Source organism: Onychomys torridus, chromosome 15 (assembly GCF_903995425.1).
Source record: "Onychomys torridus chromosome 15, mOncTor1.1, whole genome shotgun sequence".
Lineage (NCBI taxonomy): Eukaryota > Metazoa > Chordata > Mammalia > Rodentia > Cricetidae > Onychomys > Onychomys torridus.
This window is the reverse complement of record NC_050457.1, coordinates 36,038,077-36,060,238: the sequence shown is the minus strand read 5'-3', so window position 1 is coordinate 36,060,238 and position 22,162 is coordinate 36,038,077. Positions and strand designations below refer to the sequence as shown.

General features: G+C 38.6%; 1 protein-coding gene across 2 annotated transcripts in view; it reads left to right on the top strand.

The window, feature by feature from the left end:
- Ddx4 (DEAD-box helicase 4) overlaps positions 1-15,294 on the top strand; it is a 73,945-nt gene extending 58,651 nt beyond the window's left edge. For both annotated transcript variants that reach the window (XM_036207421.1, XM_036207420.1), the window contains exons 17-22: positions 515-681; positions 10,207-10,352; positions 12,311-12,410; positions 13,460-13,730; positions 13,847-13,960; positions 14,593-15,294. In XM_036207421.1, coding sequence (XP_036063314.1) covers positions 515-681; positions 10,207-10,352; positions 12,311-12,410; positions 13,460-13,730; positions 13,847-13,960; positions 14,593-14,679 — 885 coding nt within the window. In that variant the 3' untranslated portion in view covers positions 14,680-15,294. The remainder of the gene's footprint in view (positions 1-514; positions 682-10,206; positions 10,353-12,310; positions 12,411-13,459; positions 13,731-13,846; positions 13,961-14,592) is intronic.
- The last annotated feature ends 6,868 nt before the right edge of the window (positions 15,295-22,162 follow it).

The window sequence follows — 22,162 nt, the reverse complement described above, 5'->3', positions numbered from 1 at the left end:
ATGATGAACCTAACAGTTATCATTTTATGCCTTGATTTTCCATGTACTGGGTAAGGTTTCTGTTGCTGTGATAAAAACACCATGATCAAAACCAACTTGGGTAGGAAAAGGTTTAACATTACAGTTATTATTGACAGAAATTAGGGCAGGAACATGAGGGCAGGAAACTGAAGCAGCGGCCATGGAGGAATGCTGCTTACTGGTTTGCTTGCTTGCTCCTCATGACTTACTCAGCCTGCTTCCTTATAGCAACCCAGGACCACCAGACCAGAGGTGGCACCATATACTGTGAGCTGGGTCCTCCCACATAAATCATTAATCAAGAAAATGCCTTATAAACATTTTTTTCAACTGAGGTTCCCTTCCCAAATGATTCTAGCTTATGTCAAGTTGATATAAAACTAGCCAGCATAGCCCCAAAGAATACTTTAACAGTTGAAATTGTGGAATGTATTTTAGCTTAATATAAACTAGTACGCATTTTCTGTTCTTGTCTTTGAAAATATCCTTAAAGATTGGTCTCAAACAAGTCAAGTACTTAGTTTTGGATGAAGCTGATCGAATGTTGGATATGGGTTTTGGACCAGAAATGAAGAAGTTAATTTCTTGTCCGGGAATGCCATCAAAGGAACAACGCCAAACTCTTTTATTTAGTGCAACTTTTCCAGAAGAAATCCAGAGGTAAATATTTTACCTTTTAAAAACAATTAAAGGTGCACATGGTAGTATATGCCTTTAGTTCTAACACTCAGGAGACAGAGAAAGATGACTCTGAGTTTGAGACCAGCCACAGTTACATAGTGAGACTGTGTCTCAAAACTAATTACTTAATTTAGGGCTAGGTAAAATGTTTGTCATGCAAGTATGAAGACCTGAGTTTAACCTCCAGCACATATGTACAAAGCCCGGCATGATGACAGCCTTGTTATTCCAGTGCTGAGCAGGCAGAGACAGGCAGATCCCTAGGGCTCATTGGCCAGACAGTTGAGCCTGTTATTCAGATTCCTGTCTCAGAAAACAAGGTTGACTCTGCCCATCACATGTACAACCATAAACACATAAATATGCATATGTATGTACATGTGAGCACATATGCAGGTACACATACAAAAAAAGAACATAGTTATATAACAAATGAAAGTAATGTCAATATTCTAGTTTCAGATACTTGAATTGCTTTTTAAAGAGAGCTTTGCACATGTAGTACAATAGTATGTGTATGCTTTAAAGTTTTCCATTTTCTCATTTTTTTCAACTTTTATTCCTGACTGCATTATCATCACTTTGGCTTGAAGCTTGTGGCTAGCGCAATACATGTTGTAATCTGTGGATCCTAGAATATAGGCCTATTTCTTTTATGCAAAGTTGGTCTTTGGTCTCATAAAATATTATGTGGGATCCTGTGCTAGTGTATCAAACTCCACAGTCCTTGGTTAGGCTTGACATTGGCCACTGATTGGTTTTACTTATATGATAAAAACTTTTCATAGAAAATTGAAAAGGTCTTTATTGTGGAAAAACTAAGTCATAGAGCATTAGATCAGTTTCTTAGTAGTACTTGAGATAGTCATTTCTTTTTCTAAAATATGTTGTGTATGAGAGTGTTTTGTCTGTGTGTATGTCTATACCCTGTGTATGCAGTACCTGAGGAGATCAGAAGACTCTGAGAGTGGAGTTACATGTCGGTACTAGCAGTCATACCTTGGTTTGCTGAAAGAGCAGCCAGTGCTTTTAACTGCTGAACAATCTGCTCAACCCCACAATAATTTATTAATGGTTGCATTCATTGTATCTTAGATTTGAAACAGAGTATCTGCATTCCTGTCAGTGTTGATAATCAGTAGACATGAACCTAACTGGTTAGCAGATAATACTGCTGCTGCTGCTGCTGTCTCTTTTCAGATTTCTTTAACATAGCGAAGTAAAAATGCTGGCCACTCCAAATGATTTATGTCTCCTACTGCCAATAAATAGTAGTATTTGTTATCTTTTATGAGTCATGTTTGATTAGTAACCTTGGATATATATGGTAAACAGAAAATCTCTTGATTTTAAATTGTTTACATTTTGTTTCTGGATTAATTTTTTATTTTTAAAAAATATTAAAATTAATATATGCATACTATATTTGCATCATTCTCCCCCTTCTGCCTCGTAACTACTCCTGTACTCCTACTCCTCAAATTCAGGGCTGCTTTTTCTTTCGTTATTATTGCTATGTATACATTCTCTCTCTCCCACTCCCCTTTTCTCACACACATGAATATGTAAATCAACCTGCTGAATCCACTTGGTGTTGTTCATATGCATATGTATTAGGCCACTTAGTATTGGATAATCAACAGGGAAATCATCCTTGGGGAAGACTGGTTCTTCTTCTCTTAGCAGTCACTAACTGCCTGTAGCTCTTCATCTGTGTGTGGGACCTTGTCAGAGTTCCCATCTACATTGGCATGTCAACTGATGGTATCATTGTCGGGATCATGTTTGGGCAACCATATTGTTGAGATTTCCTGGAGGAGCTTCCTTCACATGTACAGATTCTGACAGCAGACAGTTCTTTGACTCTTGGAGACTTTCTGACTCTTTGCAGTGTTCCCTGAGCCTTAGGTGTAGGAGCTATTTGGTAGATTTATCAGTTGGGGCTGGGTGCTCCACCGACAGTTATCTGTAGTTGGACAGGTCTGAATCCTGTCTTCCTGACTGGACCGTAAGTCCAGTTGGACAGCTGTTGGCTGCCCTCAGGTATAAGAGCCAGTGTTGCCCCTCTGCTGATAATCTTGCAGTGCTGCTCATTACTGGGGTTTGGGTCACAATGGTGAAGTCTTGCCCTGAGGCACAACTCCCTTTATTCCATTCAGTATTAGGCCTTTCTTTAAATTTCTCTTGTCCTTGAGTACAGAAATGGGCTCCAACATTCCATTCTCTGGGATTCTTTTTCTTACAAACTGTACATTTTTTATTTCTTCCTACTCACTTGCTCTTTCTTTGTATATCCTCTTAAGAGTAATCATTAATAACCACATGACACAGTCAATACTAGGCTGTCTTGAAATTTCCTCTACCAGTAACATTAGTCCAAAATTCTTCAATTTAGCTGAAGGGCAAAAAGCAACCATATTCTTAACCAAAATATCACAGGAGTGGTCTCTAGGACAGTCGATATGTTTTCTGAAACCACTTGAGCTAGGCCTCCACTACCCACATTGCTCTCAGCACTATTCTTTCCAGTGTCCCATTAAGCACCCCACCCCCACCTCTTTACAGCATTCAGCTGATTTCCTAATCCAAAGTCCTGAAGTTCACATTCTCCCAACAAGCAGCATGGTCAGGCAGCACGCCGCTCTGGCACCACCTTCTGTCTTTGTTGTCATTCTGTTGCTATGATGAAACACTATGACCAAGGCAACTCTTTTTTAATTTGTAAGTTTTTTCATTTTACATATCACTGTTCTTCCTTTCTCCCCTCTGCCTGCTCCCCCGCCACTTCCTCTCTTACCAGATGCCCCATTCACTCCTCAGGGTAAGGCCTCCCCTGGGGGAGTCAACAAAGTCTGGCATATCAAGTTGAGGCAGAACCAAGCCCCCCCCCCCCCTCAAAAAGCCAGTTCATGCACTAGTGATAAATCCTGGTCCCACTGCCAAGGGGCCCTGCAAACTAACCAAGCCACACAACTGACACCCACATTCAGAGGGCCTGGTTCAGTTCCACATAGGTACCCTAGCTGTCAGTCTAGAGTACATGAGCTCCCACTAGCTCAGGCCAGCTGTCTCTGCATTTCCCCATCAAACAACCAAGGCAACTTTCTTTAAGAAATAGGGGGCTTGCTTACAGTTTCAAAGGGTTAGTGACCATCATGGTGGGGAGAGTGATGGCTGGCAGGCAGGCGTGGTACTGGAGCAATAGCTAGGGGCTTATATCCTGATGTGATGTGTATAAGCAGGAGTCAGAGAGAGAGAGGCGGAGAAGGAGGGAGAAGACCTCAAAGCCCACTCTAATGTACTCCTCCAACAAGGTCACACCTATCCCAATAAGGCGCTGTCTCCTAATCCTTCCCAAACAGTTCCACTAATTGGGAACCAAGCATCCAAATTTATGAGCTTATGGGGACCATTCTTATTCAAAGCATCATAGTAGGACTACCTACTATTTTCTCCTATGATAGCTTGCATGGCACCTTACCTGTGAAAGCTAGTCCTCAGGGAGGAGGTTGCCAGATCATATCTTAGCTTAATTTTTCCCTAAGTCCCATGTTTGAAGTTGATATCTTCAGCCATAAGGACCTAACTTCAGTTCTGGGAGGCAACCAAAGGCAACAGTGATAGCCTATACTGTTGGTGAGTTTCTGGAACTCCACTGACCAATAATTCAAAAGGAGGTTTTTCATACTTGATACTGGAGGTTTCCTTAGGTCATCTCTTGCTCTTGGAGGGAGCATTATCACCCTAAGTATTCACTGTACACTTTAAAATTTTATCTGTTGCCCATTCTTTGTCTAGTCCTTTTCTTTGTAATTTATTTAATTTCTTTTATGTGTGTTGTATATACATATGTTTGTGCAGGTGCCATGTGGGCATGCATGTTGAGGTCAGAGATCAGTATCTTCCTCTCTTGCTTTCTATTTTGTGGTTTAAAACAGCTCTCTTACTGAACTTGAAGCCCCTAGTTTCAAGGAGCCTAGGCTGCCTGGCCAGTGAGCTATGGAGATCTGCCTATCTCTTCCACCAGAGCTAGAATTACAGATTCATGCTGCTGTGGCCAGATTTTGACATGGATGCTGGAGACTTGAACTCAGATCCTCAGGTTTCCCTATTGAACTTGGAGTCAGGCTGGTAGCCTATAAGCCCTGGTTAGCCTCTTGTTTGTTTGTTTGTTTAAGATTCATTTATTTATTATGTATAGTGTTTTGCCTACAGGCCAGAAGAGGGCACCAGATCTCATTACAGATGGTTGTGAGCCACCATGTGGTTGCTGGGAATTGAACTCAGGACTTCTGGAAGAGCAGCCAGTGCTCTTAGCCACTGAGCCATCTCTCCAGTCCCTATCATCTTGCTTCTGCTTCCCACAGAACCCTTTTTTTTTTTTTAAATTTTTTTATTTTAACTTTGCACAAACAAAAAGCTACAGGAGATGCTTGCTTGTCTTTCTCCATCTGGCTTATTTTGCTTAACAGTTCTATCCATTTTCCTGCAAATGACATGATTTGATTTTTATGATTGGTACTACTCTATTGTGTTAGGTGTCATATTTTAAAAATCCAGCTGTTGATGAACAGTTCAGCTGATTTCAGATGTTGGGAACTATGAATAATTCAACACTAAACATGAGTATTTCGGCATCTCTTGTACGCTGTCTTCATTTTGTTTAGATAAATACCCAGGAGTGATGCTGTTTGAGAACTGTGTACTGTTTTCCACAGTGGCTATGCTGTTTACATTTGAATGAACAGTGATAGGGGTCCCCCCCCCCAATTCTTGCCAGCATTTGTTGGTTGTTTGTTGTTCTTTTTTAAATTTGTTGATGGCTAAAGTACTTTCCATTTTCATATTTTATTAGATGTTTTTGGTTTTTCGAGACCTGTTTCTCTGTAGCTCTGGAGCCTGTCCTGGACTAGCTCTGTAGACCAGGCTGGCCTGGAACTCACAGAGATCCGCCTGCCTCTGCCTCCCTAGTGCTGGGATTACAGGCGTGTGCCACCACCGCCCGGCCTTATTAGATGTTTTTAAGTCTCAGCAGTGCCTGTCCATTTGCCCATATTTAGATTGGATTACTTGTTCTTTAGGTATTAAGATTTTGAGTTCTTTTAATTCTGAGTATTGTTTATATCAAATGAGTAGCTACAGAGTTGTCCCTCATTCTGTGTGTTTCCCGTTTGGTCTATTGATTGTTCCTTGCTGTGCAGCAGCTCATTAATGCAATTCCATTCATTTACCAATTCTTAGTTTTGTTCTTGGGATATTAGGGTCATATTTTGGAAGTTGTTCTGTTGCTTGGACCAGTATCTTGAAGAGTTGTTGACTTTCTTGTAGTAGTTTCCGGGTTTTAGGTCTTGGATTGTGTTAATGTCTGTACAAGGTGAGAGATACATGTCTAATTTCAGTGCTCCATGTGGCTGGCCCATTTTCCCAGTACCATTTGTGGAGGCTGTTTTTCCCTCAGTGTTTTTTTGTTGTTTTGAAGGCAGGGTCTCTCTATGTACTCCTGGCTTCCCTGGAGCTCATTATGTAGACCAGGCTGGCCTTAAAGGCATAGAGAGTCGCCTGCTTCTGCCTCTCAAGTGCTGGAATTAAAGGTATGTACCACCAAGCCTGGTACTTTTTAGTGTGGTATTGATGCCTTTGTTGAGATTCAGTTGGTTGTAAATGCATGCGTTCACTTTTGGGTCCTTTTCTCCATTCATCTGTGTGTCTATTTTTTGCTGCTACCGTGAAGTTTTGCTACCGTGGCTTTGTAGTGTAGTATTGAAATGGGGATGATGTCCTCAATTGTTTGTGTCACTCCTCTCTACCATTGCTGGGGGCTAAACACAGCGATGGCTTGTTAGAACCCTCCCTTCTCACTGTGCTTTCTTGGTGTCGGGTCATCATCTGGGGATTTTCATGGGACCTTTTATTTAATTTGAAGTATCTGCTAAGGTTCAAGCAGGACTGCATTGTAGGTGGAGTAAAGCAGAATTATTTTGGCTAGGTTTGGTGGTATAATTCAGTGGCAAATGAATGCTCAACATGCTCAAAGGTTCAGGACTACATAGAGGTAAGCAAAAACAAAAAACCTACAGAGTGAAGCAAAACAGAGATAAAAATTAAGTACCAAATAACCACTACAGCACCAATAGATGAGAACAGGGCAGCACAGTAGAACAAGCTGAAGTGTTAAGATAAAAAAAATTAATTTTACAAAGGAAGAAAAATGAAAAGGTCAAAAATAAGAAATAAAGAAGCAAAAATAATATAAAAGGGGGGAAGGGGAATGAATTATTGAAAAATGAAGACAAGAAAGAACGCAAAATGCATATTTAAAAGTAAAACACCAGTAACAGAAAGTCTTAGTAAAAAGTAAAACTTTCTTCTCTTCCCATATGGTTGACCATGTGAGCAAGAGTAAACATAGCAACTCATGTGTCAGAGCATCCTTTTGTCTTCTTAGGCTGTGTGGTCCTTGGAAAGAGCAAAGACTTAAGGTGATCAGCAAGAATGGTTGAAATCCCTCCCAGTTGCCCTGAGTGTCAGTATGAACTATGTAGAAATAACTCCTCCTCCAGTGCTTTACTCCAGAGTTACTTGACACACCCAGAGTGGCCTGGTGGATGTCCCAGGCGCCTTTGTGCTGCCTGCATGAAGGTCAGAGAGAATCAGTCAGCTTAAGTTATGCATGCAGATTGAGGTGGAGGGAATTCCCATAAATCCAACTCTTGTTATTGTTGGAAATGATATCCCATGGCTGTTGTTCTCCAGAAGTCCTGTAGCTGCCTCCAGAGTTACCAGTCTTGAGGGGGAGCACAAAGCATTTTCCAAAGGCATGGAACTGTCAGTGTTTTTGTTTGCTTATTTTTTTATTTTTTATTTATTTATTTTTTTGTGGAGCTAAGGATCGAACCCAGGGCCTTGTGCTTGCTAGGCAAGTGCTCTACCATTGAGCTAAATCCCCAACCCCTTTGTTTTGTTTTTAAGTAGCCTTCTCTTAGGGCCAAACTAAGGTTCAAGGTAGATGCCTGCTGAATCAGTGTAGAAATAGTGCTATTGGATAGGAAACTGTAGGATAGATAATACAATTCTCAGAGTTAAAGCTCAAGATAAAACCTGCTCAATGGTTTCCTCCACTAAAACCAGGAGCGTCTGCTATGAAATACAGAGACCTTCTCCATGAAGCAGGTTGCAGGTCTGTTGTCTGTTGAGATCGCACTTGTGTAGGTAGAGTGCCGGAGTCTGTGGCAGAGGTGACCAGTTGTGCCACTCCCTTTTCTTTCATCTCTGCCCGCATTTGCCAGGCTGCTTTGTAGTCTGCAGTAGAAGACTCTCTGTTGTCCTCTCCAGGGTCTGGGTTCCCGAGGTTTCTGACTGCTCACTGTCAGACTGGAGGGTTTTCCACAACCACCCACCTGTCTAAAGGGTGCTCTCCTCTAATTTTGATTGTCTCAGAGAAGAGGGTAATTGTGTGGTGCCTTTTCTGATTTATCATCTTAGAAATAACCGTTTTCTCATTCTGTACATTCCTAAACCAGGGCAGTCTTCATTCCCTTGGCTTCCACTTGTACCTGTAACTCCCAGTTACTCTTGTACATGTGATTTCTTCTATCAGGTGCAGAGTTTTATATTTTGTGAATATTTTTTCTTATAAACAAGTTAGAAACGACTCTTGTTGCGGTCCAAAATTGAACTTACTTTCCCCTGTATTCCTGTCTTTTTTATTTGGACTGATGTATCTTAGTCTTTCGAAGCCAAAAGACTTTGAATCATGGTAATTCCTCTTTCACATTCCTTTAATTTTCTGTCTTTGAAAAATATCCAGATTGACAGTTATTTAAAAATTACTCAAATCTAAGATTCTTCACTTTCTGCTCCTGTGGATCAAGCCTGAAAGTTTTAAAGATTCTTCTTTATAGACTTCATTTCATCCATTTCCTGCTCATTTCCATTTTGGAAGAAACTGTAGAAAGCACTGCACATCTCTTGGAGTTTAATATCTGTGCGGTAGATGGTAACTATTCTAATACTGAATTTAAAAATTTCATATAACTTTTTGTTTTTGAGGCTGGTACCAATCTTGTGCTCCATCTTGTGCTCCCAATACCATGTACCATGAATACTTAAGCAAGTGAAGGGGTGATAGATACTAAGAATTTCAGTTGCCTGGGAGAAGAGGGTATTAACTCTTGAAGGAGGTATATTAAAAAATAACCTTCTGAAAACATGCATACAAGTAACATCCTATAGAGTTATTAGGTTGTATCTAGGAATGACTGCATTATATAACAACAATTAAAAAGAGGGCATAAATTTGAAAAGGAGCAAGGTGGGGGAAGCACATGGGAGGGCTTGAGGGAGGAAAGGGAAAGAGGAAATGATATAATAATAATTTCAAAAAACTAAAAAATAATTAGAAGAAACTAAGAGAACAGTTGTGATTTTATGGCAAGAGAATAGATAAGGAGCAAGGGGTAACTGAACTAGAGTTTGGGTATGCTGAGTCTGAACTGTTTTGTTACATTCAAGGAAACAACTAGAAAATTCTGGACTGCTACCTACCACAAGAGGGAAGAATTTACCAAAGACTTGTTTTCTCCCTTCTTAACCTTAAAAGCTCAGCTACCTTACTTGACAATGTCCCCACAGAGTTATGTTTGTGACTGATGAAAAGCAGTGCCTTTCAAGTGCATGCTCATAGTAAATTACTGTGTGTCAACTTTTGGGGCAACCTTACTCAGCTTAATTTTGCATTGCCCTTAAGTCTCATTTTTCTATATGTGTTATGACATGAAAAACATTGACCTGTAATCTGATTTACTCGTAATTTATTTAAAGAAGAGTAACTTAACAAGTAATATTTCAGAAAGCAAATCTGAGCAATAACAAGTATTCATAAGAATTGAGATTAGAATTTGTGTTTCAAGTTTACATTTCAATCCCCCTCCCTTCCCCTCCCTCCCTCTTGTAAGACAGGGTCTCATATAGCCCAGACTGGCCTCAAGCTCACTGTGTAGCTAAGGGTGATCTTGAACTTGTAGAGATCATCCTGCCTCTACCTCCTGAGTGCTGAGATTACAGGCAGGCACCATCACAACCTGGGTTTTATGTGGTAATCAAACCCAGGGTTTTGTACATACTAAAGGAGCAGTCTGCCAATTGAGCTACATTCCCAGGTCCCCTTACAGTTCCATTTTTAATTTAAAAAATTCTTCTTTGTAATAGTCAGCATTGTAGTTCACATTTCTTATCATTAGTACACATTTAATATAACTTTGCGTAGACAGAGAATTCACTGGAACTTCCTGTGTCCATAGTTTGACACAAATTTTTTTTTTACGATTGTATATTTTCGACGCCTTAGCATTGTATCCTGACCTTTGAAAGTAGTGCTTGGGTAGCATAAGTAACCATCTTACCACCTTTGTTGTTGTCTAGTTAACATGAAATTGCATTCACAGGACTGAAATATGAGCACAAGTGGACAAGACTAAGCTAAGGAGTGATATTTTCTCTTTTAAGGTTGGCTGGGGAGTTTTTAAAGTCGAATTATTTGTTTGTTGCTGTTGGACAAGTGGGTGGAGCTTGCAGAGACGTTCAGCAAACCATTCTTCAAGTTGGCCAGTATTCAAAAAGAGAAAAACTTGTTGAGATTCTACGAAACATAGGTACCTTATTTTAATAGAATTATTTTGCCATGATTTTGAATTTTAAAATATTACTTGTTTTTTAAAATCATCATTGTTTTGTATAACTTAATAAATCTTATTTTTATAAATCTTTTATAGATGACTGATTTAGTTTTTGTATAAATTATATAAAAATATTCCTTTATCTCATACAAGTAAGGTATTGAGACTTAGTTTAACAATGCTTGACTAAAAAGTATTTCAGCAGAAGTGTACATATATTTTGTTTTTGTTTTTTTAGAAAACTAGAAAGGTTTAAAGGTAACATGTTTTATTACTGTTACTGTGTTGAAAGATAATTCTTCCATCTGTACGTGAGAGAGCAGATCTGGGACCCCAGCTTTCATGAAGCTAAGGCAGGTGGCTTGTGAGTTTTTGGCCACCCTGGCTTAATAGCAAGACCCAGTCTTCAAAGAAAAACCAATGTGAACTCTTGCTGACTTTGTGTTTCTGGTCCCTCACTTCTTGCCTACTAAACAGATTTAAAGTGTTTCAGGAGGGATAATCAAATTCTGTCCTTCATAATACCCATAAGAAAATGTTTCTCTGCCTTCTTCCAAGTTATTTTTGCTCTTAAAGTATTTGGATTGTTTTGTTTCCTGAGACTGGAAACAACTGGTATGGCCCTTTGATGTCTGCTTGCATGCTATACTTCCCCTCCCCCTTTATTTTCCTAGTTTAGTAATTCGGTTTCAGTGTCAGTCATTGTTGAGAAAGAGGAATGAGAAGTCAGTTGTAATTATGAGCGATGTTTCTTCAACTGTGACTTACACTTGTGTATGTGTGTGTGTACAACATACCATGGAGAATGTATGAGGGTCAGAGGACTTTTTGCAGGAATTGTTTTCTTCCTCCACAATATTCCAGATCACTCTCAAGCTATCATGTTCAGTGGCAAACACCTTGACCCACTGAACTATCTTGTAGTCCCTGAGAGATGTTATATTCTTAAGCACTGTCTACTGTTTTGCTATTTTGGCTACAGGCTAAGAGTTAACATAGAAATACAGATTTTAGCAATCTGGGTACATGGCTCATTTGGTAAAGTGCCCTTGCCCAGTCCATGTTATTTATTGAGACAGGGTCTCACTGAACCTGGAGCGTACCTCTTTAGCTAGACTGGCTGGCCAGGAATCCCAAGTGATCATCCCATTATCTTCATTTCCTGTGTGCTGGGGTTACAGGTATGCACTTTTGTGCTTAGTGTTTCTACATGGATGCTGGAGATCCAAACTCAGCGTACATCATGCGTGCATGGCTGGCACTTTACCAACTGAGTCATCTTCCCAGGGAGGTAGGAAAGCTCATTAGCAGCCAACATTCTTCCTTCTGTTAAGGCTATAGATATCTTACCATCTTTCTTTGTCAGCATTTTATAGAGTTATCCCTTGTGTAGAATAATCTATGCCAGTTCAGTACTTTAATCTTGCAAGCAAATACTGTTTAATGAGTTAAGCCCCTGGATAAGGCCAACATTTAACTTTGTATCATCTTCTGGGAATGAAAAGGTTTGCGTTAAGAGATGACATTGCACATAGATTATAGAGTTTAGATTATAGGGTCGGATGTCATTAGTGTAATTCTTTCACCTATCCAGGCAGAATGAAAGATTGGATTATTTTTGGAAGTAACAAGCATTTATAGAATAGGAAATGGAGAGACAAAAGAGATTGAGACAAATTTGAGATTATTAAGAGATGGCATGCAATTATTTATATTTGCTTAAGAAAAGAAGGCCCACTTACCTTTTTTTAATCCCGCTAATAGGACAACAGTTGTCTCTTTCCTTGACATCCATTCATTGAGGAAACACACTCTTTTCATACCAGGTCCCAGTACTACAGCTGTGGAGGAGATGAGGTTTCTCACTCTAACGTGACTCCTTTTCTTTTGCTTAATTTTGTAGTTTGGATAGTAATAATTTTGTGATTTTGTAGGTGATGAAAGAACTATGGTTTTTGTTGAAACCAAGAAAAAAGCAGATTTTATTGCAACTTTTCTTTGTCAAGAAAAAATATCAACTACAAGTATTCATGGGTGAGTACATTCTTCTTCTTTTTTAAAAATTGTATTATTTTAGTATTTGTTCTTGTGTGAGTGCCAGTACTGTGTACATGTGGAGGTCAGAGGACAAGTTTTTGGAATTGGTTCTTTCCTTCTATATGAGTTTCAGAGATAGAATTCAATTTATTAGGCTTGGAGACAAGTATCTTCACTGGCTGATTTCCCTGGCCTTCATCCTTTTTTTGTTTTGTTTGAAATAGGGTTTCTTTGTGTAGCTCTGGAGCCTTTCCTGGAACTAACTCTGTAGCCCAGGCTAGCCTCGAACTGACAGAGATCCGCCTGCCTCTGCCTCCGAGTGCTGGGATTAAAGGTGTGTGCCACCACCGCCCGGTTCATCTTTTGTTTTATAGGAACTAAGTAGTAGAGACAGGCAACCTAAAAGTCTTCCTTAAACTCCTCAGGAATGGGAACTTGTCAAGAGCAGTCCTTATGGTCTCTGGCTCTTAGATTTCAATGTTTCTTATGCTGAATCTAATCTTTCTGATGCCTGACCTTTTTTTTTTTTTGGAAGTTGGAATGCTAAAAAAAGGCACATTAACACCACTTTATTGGAACTTTACTAGAAGATCTAAAATAATTTTTGAATATGTAGAATTCTGGAATTGAACTTAAGAACATTTTATGAGCAATAATTCTAAGCAAGTAGATCTGTAGTCTTTTGCTAAGACTAGAAATTACTCTTCTATTACAAGGATTTGTATTCTGGTCCTGTTAGCTGTCTTACTCCATTTGCTAATAGGGTGGTTGTTCCATCAGAACACTGAGTATTAAAGTGGTGGCTGGGATTGCTTATTAGAATAACTGGTATGTGGATGGTGGGCATTACTTCTATGTGCTGTTATTAGAATAACTGGTATGTGCATGGTGGGCATTACTACTATGTGCTGTTATTAGAATAACTGGTATGTGCATGGTGGGCATTACTTCTATGTGCTGTCATTTTCACTTTTTGAAATATACTGCTTGATGAACTTTAATAACTTCCTCAAAAGTGACTCTGATACAAACTTCTTTTTTTAAAGTGATCGGGAACAGAGGGAGAGAGAGCAAGCTCTTGGAGATTTTCGCTGTGGAAAGTGCCCAGTTCTTGTTGCTACTTCAGTAGCTGCCAGAGGGCTTGATATTGAAAATGTTCAACATGTTATCAATTTTGATCTTCCTTCTGCCATTGATGAATATGTTCATAGGATTGGGCGTACTGGGCGTTGTGGAAATACTGGCAGAGCAATTTCTTTTTTCGATACTGAATCTGATAATCATTTAGCACAACCTCTAGTTAAAGTACTATCAGACGTAAGTCTAAACCATTTTTTAACTCTAAATATTTAAAATAGAATAGTTCTTTGTTGTTGACATCTTGTACAATTTTTCAGATTTCATGTTGCATAAGAAATTTTTATTTTCTCAAGGCTCAACAGGATGTTCCTGCATGGCTAGAAGAAATTGCCTTTAGTACATATGTACCTCCTGGTTTCAATAATAGCACAAGAGGAACTGTGTTTGCATCTGTCGACACTAGGAAGGTAAATGAGAACATTAAGAAATGGACTTCTAATTACTCTTTGAAAATGTGCTTGATGCTGTGAGGTAACACTATTCAGTAATTAATCTAAAGCTGTCATTTTAATTATCTTATTTATATATATAAATATATATACTATATCACACACATATGTATATGTATGTATTTATTTGAGATTTATAGCTGAACAACCCAGTTCCTTTTTGCTGGTATTTGTTCAGATCATCTTCTGAACTTTCTAGAGAATTCTTTCATTTTGACTACATCATTAAGACAAAATACTAGAGCTTAAATCTTAAAGACATGGCAGGCTTTTGGGTTTTTTTTTGCAGTAAATCTTAATATAGAAGAGTGTTCTTACTAAACATTTATGCTTACTGGAAGTTTAATGTTAAATTTTTCTGCTGTCTAAAACTTAGTGACTTGAAAAATCATTTTCTTGAGTTATTTTGTACAATCTAGACTTTACAGGTTTGTATGGGCCTTTTTTGAAGACAATCATTTTACAAGAAAGTCTTTGCATTCTTGAGATAGTCGGGGTAGAATATGAGTCTCTGCTATCAGTCTAGACTGTAACATTAGGGCTGTCATAATTTGTCTCTTTCATTTTTCTTTTCTTTTTTTTTAAAAAAGAATTACCAGGGCAAGAACACTTTGAATACAGCAGGGATTTCTTCTTCACAAGCTCCCAATCCAGTCGATGACGAGTCATGGGATTAAAGCAAACAAGCATACCTCAAGTCTGATAGTTTTGATGCAGAGAAGAAAACAGTTTTTATTTTTAAAATTTTAACAGAAGTGTGAAACCTGATATTCTTATATCTCCTGTTCTTCTGTTCTTACTCCAAACCCTTAAAAAAAAATAACCATCTTCATTGATTAGTTATGTGAGATGCTGAAAGTTACAACATTGCAGTTACTGATACAAATGCTGTTAACTGAAGACATTAAAGCATTCTAAATATTTTGCTTATTCCTAGAATATTCTTCAGAAAGTTAAGACATGTTTCATGTCCAAGTGCTAAGTCTTAGTATAGTGTTTATGATCTTATAAAACAAACAACAGGATATGATGTAAGTTTGGTTAATTATTGGGTCTAATTTCTACTTGATCCTCTAAAAGAATAGTGTGTGGGTACAATGTAATAACATGATTTTCATGAAACAGTTGAGACTGAAGCCTTTCAAAGTTATTTGATTTTTAGATCATCAGTCATGTAATGAAAATGGTTCAGTTTGCAATGTGAGTCCTGTACTTGGTGGTATGACAAATGTTTGCTTTTATAACATACAGATTTTCCTTGGAAATAAAAGATGAAACACATTTCCCCCTAAGTTTTCCAACAGCGTTTTTTTTTTTTCATTTTTCTTGTGGCATATTATAATTACTAGCTCTCATATTTGGAAAATTTGTTTCTTGTGAAATCAATGCAGTGAGCAAGAAGTTTTAAACAAATTAAATATTAATGTATAACATCTTGACTACCAAGATGTGGTAATGAAAACCAGTCTTAGACTCGAACCCGCTTATCAGCAGATACAATGCTTCAGTTTCATCATGGTTTTTATTCTTGTTTTACAGTTGGTAATGGAAAGAGCTCTGTCATTTCTCTTTCTTGAACTTACAGCATATGCCATATTAGAAAACAATTTCATATAAACTTTAAAAAAATGCCACGAAGATATTCAGTACCCTGTATGTTAATTTAAAATAGCTCAGACTAAAAAATACAGAATTTTAAAAATCTTTTGAGTTAGGAATTAAGGTTGACTTGAAGCGCTAAGGATGAAAATCACAAAGAAGGAATAGATTGGCTAAAAATGTATTGAGCCTATAGAAAAGAATGAAAATTAGACAGGGAATAGATAACTGTGGCCACTTGATTATCAGTGTGTGGTTCTTTATGTGTAGATATGTAGGAACACCATCATGGACAGTTCAAGTAAGGCACTTCAACTAATGAAAATCTAGAAAACATTTACTTTATAATCTCACTTCTGGGAAAAACTAAATGAATGAAGATGTTTACATTATATTTTTAACATCTGTTTTAATTTTTCTCTTCTAATGTATTTGCAGAGAGCATTCATAGTAAATGCTTGTCTCATTTTTTTTCATTTACTCAGAATCTTTGTCCTAGTTATCATGATTGCTTTCAAAGTTTGTGGTTTTGCTTAATTTGTAAGATTACTATAAACAGCATCTTTGAGTGAAAATAAAGCTGGAAAGCATACATAGTCCCACCAACATCACAAAACCAACTGTGAATCTTCCTATGTTCAGTTAACTCTTTCATCTCTAGGTATAGGTTTGAATAATTTCCTTAAAATTAGCTATAATTAGGAAATAGAATTATGTAAGAAGTGTTTAAAATAGCAGTATTCTTCCACTTTTTTTTTTTTAGATCCCATCCCCATTTCATTACCAACTGCCTTTAGCAGTTTCTAGCTGCTACCTTTATATATCCATACATATTTTTAGCCTGCAATGTTTAGACATCTGATAATTTTGATATTAGGATATAACTCATTTCTCTTTAACTTATCATAAAAGCATATTTTGTGGAGTGATACTAAAGGCACCTTTCTCTTGCCTATCTTTTTTTACATAGCAGGCTAAATAGGATATTTACATTTCTAGACACTTGCATTCTGTTCCATAACTATGATCTCTCCTGAATCTGTTGGTTGATTCTAAAACTAAAACAGTAGCCAGTATTTATATTGTACATATGCAGATGTCCACAAAGTGGGCCAGTTAACAGTCTTGATAATCTTCACTGTCTTCCTAGTTTTATGATTTCTATTTGTATATGAGGAGAGAGATTATAATTGTTGGGGTCAAATGGAAATTTTCAAAACTATCCTATAAGCAAACTTGCCTTAAATATGGATCATAATTTGAGCAATTTGTTTACAATGTATTTTTTTAATCATAGTTTTGCCTAGGAGGTTCAAGTTTTCCAAAACAGTTCTTCTACTTTATAGTGATGAGTAGGCCTTTTAATTCTAGGAACTACTCAGTGTGCTTTGAAGAATGTCTTTTTGGGGAGAGGGTGTTCCAAGCATGATTTTTATTGTTATTTCTTAGCTAGTTGGCTCCATAACTATTTAGTTCTTTGTATCGTTTCTTCATTCATTTTTTGCTTGTTCTTATGTTTTGGTAGTTTGTTGTCTTTCAAGCCATTTTAAAGCAGTTATTTTTAATATCCCAGGGATTTCTTAATTTCCTTCTCCAAATTATTGCTTAATCAAATTTTGTTTCATTAATACTACTTTCTTAGAATTTAACTTAAAAAATCAGGTTTACATTGAGCATCTGTGGTTCTGTAGCTTGATATCAGAAATCTTAAGCAGCTGTCATTTTATAAATTGTATTTTATTCAAACTGAACATTCAGTCCCTCTTAGTATGCATCAACTCCACCCCACCCCACCCCTTAGAGTCTGATGCTCCTTTTTGCCTAATGGTCAAAGTCATCTTCAAAAGAAGGCAGAGGTGATGGTGTGTCTAATATGGGTTAGTTTTTCTTCCTGGGATCCTTTGTATTTTAACTAGGATTGAATAGCTGTCCCAAGACAGCTCAAATGCAGCTGCACACATGAGGGCTTGGGAGGAATGGAGACGTAATTGGGGACAAAGTGAGGGGTGCTCATAGGGTTGGCAGCCTACCTATTCTGCTCTTTCCTGGGGACTTGGGACTGATGCAGTGGAAATGGTTTTCCTGACAAGCACTGAAAATACCTGTGTTCAGAGGGACAGTATGGGGTGAGCTCACAGGACCTCCTTTCTCAGCTCCATATTTGAATGGTTTCTGTAGTCATAGCTCTATTGCCTCTGACTGAAAGCATGTTTCATTTTTTGGTTTTGTTTATTGGTGTATTCTCCTGGGGAATCTACTCAGAGCCAGGCCAATGCCAGATAAGTGCTGTACTACTAAACTACATACCCAGGCCCACCTTGATACATTTTTACATGCTTTCATCAAAAATTGGGGATCCACATTTAGTGTATAGAGAAGCATTTCCCAGGGGCTGTATTTAAAACTTAAGCAATCTGTCTCATATTAATACCTTTGTCTGTGCTCCTTAAAGACTGTTATTACTCTTTTCATCTGATCACGTCAAATATACTCTCAAGGCATACACTGAGAATTGCATTGTGACTGGGAAGAGTTAATTTTTCTTTCTTAAACCCTTTAGCTTCTCCCATCCTGCACTGAATCATTTTCTTGGTATGTGTTTTGTAAAAATGGACTCCATGTTTCCTGGGGCTCTGGCTGTGAGGCACTAGCCAGGAAAGTCTAGCTCTGGCGCCTGGCAGCTTGGCAGCTGGCTACCTGTGCTACAGCCATTGCAGCGCCACTGCTGGTCCAGAGAAGCTGCTACTGTCCTGACTCTGAGAACACAGAGCTCAAGCCACAGCTGGTTCTGAGAAGCCACTGCTGCCTTGGCTTACAGAGATCCCACAGTGCTGAAACAGCCCTGGTCTGGGTCTCCTTCCACTCTACCTGGTGGCCCTAGCCCTCTTGGGGTCAAATGAGAGGCTGGCCAGCTGGGACCTGGGGGAACAAGCTGAGCAGCCAGAAGGGATCCTGCAGCCAGGAACCAGGGGCAGCCATGTCCAGGTGAGAGTTGCTGTGTAGTTATGTGGATTATAGACCAAAGCCTTATCTAAAAAGTCAGGTAGTTTATCAACTTCTAAACACACTTATCTGTTAGAAGGAAGAATTGACAGCTGCAAATTAAGACCTCTGTTGTTGAGATAAACGGTGCCACAAGAAATAAACCCTGGTAGGAGGACTAGGAGCAACAACAGGCTGTGTATGTACGGATACCAGTGTGAATGCTGGTAAATTCCTTAGTCCTTTTCGTAAGAGATTAGTTTGCTTTGATGTAGGGGGTGACTATCAAATCGTCCAAGCAGGGCACCAGTAAATTATGATTTTGTTAAAATTAGGGGATTCCGTGAAGAATTTTGTCTCCACAGTTAGTTTTTTTATATTTGAAGTCTCATATTTCTGTGAAATTCCCTTTCAGTGTTCAGGAATAAAACCCTTTTTCTTTCTGAACACATTTACCCAAAAGTAATATATATTTCTTAGGCTTTATCTATTTCAACTTTATTTATTTTTATCTATTATCTATTTCAACTTTATTTTTATCTATTTCAACTTTATTTCAACTTGGTTTTCATCTGTAAGATTGAAAAATTCTCAACAGATAGCATAGAACATAGTTCTTAACATTAAGAATTTTTGCGTATAGCACACAATGAGTTGCTACACAATGAGGTGAGCATGAGGCTTCATAAGTAGCTAATTGGAATAACATAGCATTGACTTTATCGTGTGTGTGTGTGTGTGTGTGTGTGTGTGTGTGTGTGTGTGTGTGTCTGTCTGTCTGTCTGTCTGTCTGTCTGTCTTTGGACCTCAGTTAACTTGAGTCAAAGGAAGATAGTAGATAGTAACTGGGGCCCCTCCACCCATTTCATGTGATTAAGTCAGACAATCCATGTAATCACATAAAAGTTGTGAGAGGCAGACTTGTGGAAGAATGAAGACTGCCAAGGCTGAATGCTGGCACACTTGTGTAATATTCAGCTCTTATCCTAGTAATGGATTAACTGCTCTATCAATAGTAAATAGTTGGTTCCTGACCACCTCTCCAACTATATTATTATATGTTTCTATTGTCCTTGAGCTATCATACAACTTGTTTAATTGTTTAACTTGTTTAATTGACTATCTTGGCGTCTTACTACATCCCTAATCAATTGTTCATCAGAGTCTTCCACCATTGAGATTTATTCATGATAATTCAGAAGTCTTATCTGCTCAGGCTGCTCTCTATGGAGTTCTTGCTAGCAAGTAAGATGTGAGGAAGTAGGAACTTGCACTCTTAAGGTGTGAGGACCAAGTACTAGAGGCTTTTCAGCAGTTCAACTGAGACCCTCAGGGGTGAGAACTCAGAGGCTTTCAGTCTGAGGAGTCATGGAAACAGGATCGACAGAGGAGTTGGTGACGTGAGGTTGGTTGTAGCTTGTTCTGCTTCTGTGATCTTTAAGCATTCACCCCAATATGTGGCTCCGTTTTTTGTTTTTTGTTTTTTAAGACCATTAGCAATTTGCTTTACAAGTTAGTGTTTGATTGTAAACTCTGATAGTTGCCTCTTAACATACCCTTCAGCCAAGTTGATTGAGTTAGCAGTCACCTGAAAAGGAAAATTTGGTTCCGATAATTGGCTTTAAAATAATAAACAGAATTACCTATGTCATTAACCCTAAAGTTAATGTTATTGTTTGGAATTTAGAATGTGTCTGTGTTTCGGTGAGTAGTTTATCATAGGATACTGTGAGTAAAACATGTTGAGTGATGCTATTCACTTTTGAGTAGTTACAGGCTTCAGTTCTCTCATCTGTGTGTAGAATTCAGTAGGAAAAGAAATCCTACACTAAGAAAATAACTCACATTGGCCATTACTAATTATGTAATGTGTGCCATTAATTTATTTTTAATTTTTATCACATTTTGTTCTCTGTGTATACATGCCTTCAAAAGTCTTTATGCTTTTCCTTTGTCAAGCCAGAAAAAATGAAAGAGTAGGAATAAGGATCATAGACATGAACGTAAGATTGTTATGACTTAAGACATCTTGTCACATTCCATGTTGAGAACTCAGCCTTATCTATATGTCCAGGAAGTTGAGTCTTAGCTAATAATGATTAAATAGGAGGTGTTCTAGGATGATCAATAAATTTCTGTACTAAATTTAATCAGGACAGAGATGATTGATTGATTGAGAGACAGAGAGAGAGAGAGTGTGAGCGCACAAGAGAAAGCGAGTGAGGGCGAGTGAGTGAGAGCATGAGCGTGTTTTCGTGCACATGCTGGTAGCTGGTATGGAGGCTGAAGAAGACTTGGATGTCTTACTAATCAATCTTAGTTTTTCAGACTGGATCTCTTACTGAACTGGGAGCTCACTTAGTAAGTAGACTGTCTGGCCAGGGATTTGACTGTCTGATCTCTCCCACTCCTGGTGTTGGGGATGCAGAAGCCAGCTACCACACCTACCTTTTGTGTAGGTGCTGGAGATTCAAACTTGTATCCTCATGTTTCAATGCCAGGTACTTCACCAAGTAGGCTATCTTCCTACTCCCAGGACAGCGACTCTTGATTTCCTTCAGTTACTAAGGAATCTGTAATTAAGAGTAGCTTAAACAAGGACCCCCTTCTCCTTCCTTGCTTTCTTCAGCCTGAATATGCTCTCACAGGTTGAAAGTGATCATATAAGTACAGGAAACAGGCTGGTGAGGTGGCTTCATGGGTAAGGGCTTGCTGCCATGTTGATGACTTGAGTTTGATCATTGGACCCTGTGGTGGGTATTGTGTTCCCAACAATATTGTGTACCATAATAAATTTATCTGGGGTCAGAGAACAGACAGCCACTAGAACAGAGCTAGAAATGGTGGCTAGAAAATGGGTCAGAGCAAGCTATAGCAGAAGTTGGGTGGTGGTGGTACACACCTTTAATCCCAGCACTTGGGAGGCAGAGCCAGGTGGATCTCTGAGTTCAAGGCCACTTTAGAAACAGCTAAGCATGGTGACCCACACCTTTAATCCCAGAAACCCAACCTTTAATCCCAGGGAGTGGGGGCAGAAAGGATCAGGAACTAAGTGAGTAAAGCATGTAGTTAGTTAAGCATTCAGGCTTTCAAGCATAGTTCAGCTGAGAGCCATTGGGATGAGGATTCAGAAGCTTGCAGTCTGAGGAAACAAGACCAGCTGAGGAACTGGTGAGGTGAGGAAACTGGTTTGTTCTGCTTCTCTGATCTTCCAGCATTCACCCCAATAACTAGCCTCAGGTTTGTTTTTATTAGTAAGACTCTTTAAGATTCATACTACAGGACCCCATATTGTAGAAGGAGAGAACTGACTCCCACAAGTTGTCTTAGGACTTCCACACATCAAACACACAAACATTTCTTAAAATGCAGGAAATAACTTCCCATTCTGTGTGCTGGGGATATAGTATAGTGGAAGAGAACTTGCCTAGCATGTGTGAAGCCCTAGGTTTATACCAACTAAAGAGCCTCAACCAATAGAGATAGAAAATAAAAATCCCAAGCCCTATTATAAAACCTCAGAACTTTTCAGGTCCTAAGTCTCTGTTTTCATCTAACTGTGCTTATCTTGTCCGGGGA